The sequence below is a fragment of the Lactuca sativa genome, chromosome 3 (assembly GCF_002870075.4).
Source record: "Lactuca sativa cultivar Salinas chromosome 3, Lsat_Salinas_v11, whole genome shotgun sequence".
In the NCBI taxonomy this organism is placed as follows: domain Eukaryota; kingdom Viridiplantae; phylum Streptophyta; class Magnoliopsida; order Asterales; family Asteraceae; genus Lactuca; species Lactuca sativa.
Window position 1 is genome coordinate 248,289,437 of NC_056625.2, and position 4,658 is coordinate 248,294,094.

General features: G+C 33.5%; 1 protein-coding gene across 1 annotated transcript; it reads right to left on the reverse strand.

Annotated features, from left to right (window-relative positions):
- Positions 1–3,175: 3,175 nt before the first annotated feature.
- Positions 3,176–4,113, reverse strand: LOC111918460 (NDR1/HIN1-like protein 1). The gene has a single exon (XM_023914124.3). It carries the CDS (start codon positions 3,956–3,958, stop codon positions 3,320–3,322), a length of 639 nt encoding a protein of 212 aa, XP_023769892.1. The 5' UTR covers positions 3,959–4,113; the 3' UTR covers positions 3,176–3,319.
- Positions 4,114–4,658: the final 545 nt, after the last annotated feature.

Consider the following 4,658-nt stretch of genomic DNA (forward strand, 5'->3'; position numbering starts at 1 on the left):
CAGTTTTAATTTGATGTGAAATAGGTTGCTTTGGCAAAACAAAGAGTTGATGAATACTTATATACTCAGATGATGCAGGAAACTGGTGGTCAGCAGTCCATGTAAGTTTCTTGATTTGTAACATCTTATATTCAAGAAATAGCAATGTACTTTCCATAAAAAAATTATAAATTATATTCTTTGAAAATTTTGCTAGATTGGTAGGTTTAACAGTAGAATGTTCTAATAAGAATTAATTTTAAAAGTAGAATAAAAATGAAAACTGATTTTATGTTGTGTTTACAGGGTTGATGAAAGCGAATAACTCTAGAGTTAGAAGAGGAAAAGAAAGCTCAAGCTGAAAGAGATAAGATGCTGCAAATGCAAGTGTTGCATTCTTCATTTCAATTGTTAGTATGAAATACAGAGTAGATTAGATGAATGGAAATTTATATATTGTAAGAAATAGAATTGTATGACATTAAATTTTATGCAATGGATTGTATTTTTTGTATATGGTATTTTATTTCTATTATGAGACATTAAATGCAAATTTAATTTAAAAATCAGTAAATATATAAATAGATTTTTTAAACATTTAGATTTACGATACGCAAAAATGTGTGTCATCTTCATTTATGACATGGCCTTTCTTGACAGGGGTTTTAATGATACGCATTGTGTGTCATAAATGAACATCGTAAATGTGCGTCGTCTATAGACTACGAGCAAAAGCATGTCGTCTCTCATTATGGCATGGCCTTCCTTGACGCGCATTTGCGCGTCGTCTGAGCGTTTTATGACACACATTGTGCGTCATAAAATGTTGTTTTTCTAGTAGTGCCAGCATGCGACAACTTACACAAAAACCAAAGCTGAGAACCCAAACAAATCTGATTGGCGACAATACAATCTTGCTTTACATGTAAAGCGAAACTCTTGAGAATTTTTGCTCAAGCGGAGAAGAACCAATAAATGTATCAAACCAAAATTTTGGTGTGTTTACCATTTCCACATGTAATTATAAATACTTTGATCTACTTTAATAGATGTAAGACTAATCTTCATAAATGATCCATGTGGTTCGGAATATCAAGTTTATTACATGAATTAAAAAAATATGACTTATTTACCCGTTTTTTCTTTCTTTTTCTAATATATTTATTACATGAATTAAAAAATACCACCTCTACGCTATCCACAACCCAAATCCTTATCAAAACCCTAGAAATCACGGAAAAAGCTCCAAGTTGCGACAAGAGTCTGCGCTCTCAACTAGATTACAATCTTCATTCCATCACCAAAAAATCCATTTTTTAATCCATTCGGCTTAAACCATGTCAACTTAAACCCATTTGTCCCGATATCAAAACAATTCAGAAAATCCATAGTTAAAATCAAGTACTCCAACGCCGCTTCCGATGCCACTAAGAAGGTGTTTGAGATTACTTTTCAAATGAATTTGACTTTTGGATTTTCCAAAAACAAAAAAATTCAAAAAGATGTTTGGCAATTAAAAAAGTCTTTTTGAAACTAACTTTTTGCTAAGAAGAAAATTATGGTTTTTAAAAGTCAAGAAATGTTGTCTTTTTGTGACTTTTAGTCACTTAAAAGGTAAATTACATTCAAAAATCAAGAAATGCTAAGGCAAACACTTTTTAAAAACAACTTTTAGTTTTTTCCCCTTTAAAAGCTAAAGTAAAAAAGGATTTTTACAAAAATGATTTTTGAAGTTAAAAAGTAATCCCAAACACCCCTAAACCCTGAAATGATCCCTTCATACAAAGCCTCAAGCGTGCCACTCGTGCCATTGTATCCTCTGCTACTGTTACTATTGTTATCTCTGAATTCCAACAATACGCCGCCATGGTCGAACTAAGTATCTTGAGTGTCGTAACAACAAAGCTGCAACACTTGAAGAAAGTCCAAAAACCCTTTTATTAGTGTTTTTGGAATTAAGTTTTGAAGCCATTTCCGCTATGAAAACTTTACTCGAAGAGAAATTAGAAGCATGGGAGGATGAAGAGAGCTTATATTTTTTGAAAAAACTTGTTTCAGCGAAACCCAAAAACATCGGTTGGAAATTTATGATGGTGAGATTGTTGAAAGAAATGGGAGAAATATTGACACAAAATCCACTTTCTTTAAAAGCGTTATTTGAGAACGCGTTGTTAATAGACAGTTGTAGAGAGGGTGATGCAGTAATCATGAGGTTAGAAAAAGCTTTGGAGATTGCAGAGGAAAAGAAGGAGAAAGAATCATTACTCGATTTTGTTTCTTCTCACCGTTGAAGACGAAGGGCAAAAGAGATTAAAAGCAGTGATGGGGAAGAAGATGGGGTAGGGGTTAGGTTTATTAGAATTTTGTTATTTTATTTTTTATTTTTTTATGTTAAAACTAAATAAAAGAAATAAAAAAAGAGTAAATTATTGAAATCATCCCTATGGTTTGGTCAAAATTACATGTTTAGTCCCTAACTTTTTTTTGCACTCGAATCGCCCTTGTGTTTTGATTTTGTTGCATTTTTCATCCTTATGTTTTGGTCAAAATTGCACGTTTGGTCCCTAACTTTATGTATGTAAGGGATGATAAACGCAACAAAATCAAACCACAGGAACGATCCAAATGCAAAAAAAAAAAAAAAAAAAAAAGGGACCAAACGTGAAATTCTAGCCAAACCACAATGACGATTTCAGTAATTTACTCTAAAAAAATTAAAAAAAAATGATATAAATTTATTTTAGGTGAGAAATTGGTCAAAAATTTAAGCTATAATCACTTTAACTAAAAATGAAATAGGTTGAAGAAAAGTCACACTGCTACAAGGTCGGTATATATATATATATATATATATATATATATATATATATATATATATATATATATATATATATATATATATATATATATATATATATATATATATATATATATATATATATATATATATATATATATATATATATAGATGCGACTGTAAAAATTTTGATCCTAATTTTTTTTTTTTTTTTTAAATGTGTATATTCATGTAAATGTGTATATTCATGTTGAGATGTGAATAATATAAATCTCGAACGTCAAGTTTTAAAATTTTAAACTTAAGACTTTCAATTTAAAAACCTCGTTTCCGGTCCTCAATTTACAATATTATTATTCTCTAACACAAAATCTGAAATGAAAATTTGTGCCAAAAAAATAAAAGAAAATTAGATTATAAACATTAAAATAGAAATTCCACCAACATTTCCTTCCTCTTGATTTCCTTTACATTCTATTCCGATAATCCTACCAAAGCCAAAAATTGCATTTCAGTTTTTTAACGGCCTTAGAACCTGTAACGTTAAACATCTACTGTACACCCTTCAACCAACTGATACTTAACGGCAGCACCAACGGCATAACCACTGTTCCTGTTCCCAAACGTTATATACGCTGGACAATTCACATTCAATCGGTACCCACCGGAAACAAAAGTTCCGACTTTCCACCTCACTCTTCCGGCAGCTTTAACGTTAACCAACACAGTTCCGGCGGACTCATCTTGAGCCAAAGACATGGCGAGGTATGGCGCCACCGGAACATCCGTTCCATAGAGGTACGGCGACCAAACAGTGATGTCCTTGTGGCCTTGGTACGACGGCGGGATTAGCGTTGCTAGTGTGATCTGTTGGCTCCGGTAGGTGGCGTACACGTCAATCTTGTCATAGTAGATTCCGATGCGAGCGTTTGGGTTACGGGAGGAGACGGTGATTTGGAGGTTGGAGGTGAGGGTGGTGGTGGCGGCGGCGGAGATGTTGAAGGCGTAGAGGGTGAGGTCTTGGAGGGTGAAGTGAGGTTTTGTGGGGCGGAGGATGAGGTATATGAGGAGGATTACGAAGAGAATAATGAAAATGACTGAGATAAGGGTTCCAATTAATTGGCGGTAGTGTTTCCGGCGTTCATCTGCTTGGTGATGGCCACAACCGTCTTTCCGGCTCATGGTGGTTATGGAACTCCGGCGGAGAGTAGGGAAAGGTTCCGGTGAGTAGTGGTTGATCTCTAGATAAACTTTTTGGTGAGAAGGAGAGGAAGATAAAGAGAAGCATATAGATGTATATATATATAGGCAATAACGTTGGCTTACCAAAACCGAAATGATGAAATCGATATAATAATTTTAGAAATATATATAGTTCAAGATTTATAACTATATCGTATGTGCATCAACTTCTAAAGAAGGCTTAGGAAATAAATTATTCGTAACGCCATTTCAAATTATGAGAAAAATGTGTTCCCAAAATAATTAATTTTAAAAAACTAATTATTTCTTTCGCTACTTCATAGGGAAAATGACCCTTGAGGGTAATTAACTTTGCGTTTGTACTCATTTGGTCCCTCTTTTTTTTGTATTCAATATACCATCGAACTTGTTGTTGGTGTTTACCATAGCCCTTTTGACCGGCTTTTGACCTGTGATAGCCGGTCAAAGAGTTATGGTGAACACAACCAACAAGTTCGATGGTATATTGAGGACAAAAAAAAGGAAATGGACCAAATGAGTACAAACGCAACAGTTGGTTACCCTCCTGATTCATTTTCCCTTTACTCATTTACAACAAATCCCACATCATCTCCTACTGATATTAATGACTTTATGAGATTCATTATTGCTTCTCTTCAAAACTTAACCTACAAAAGGA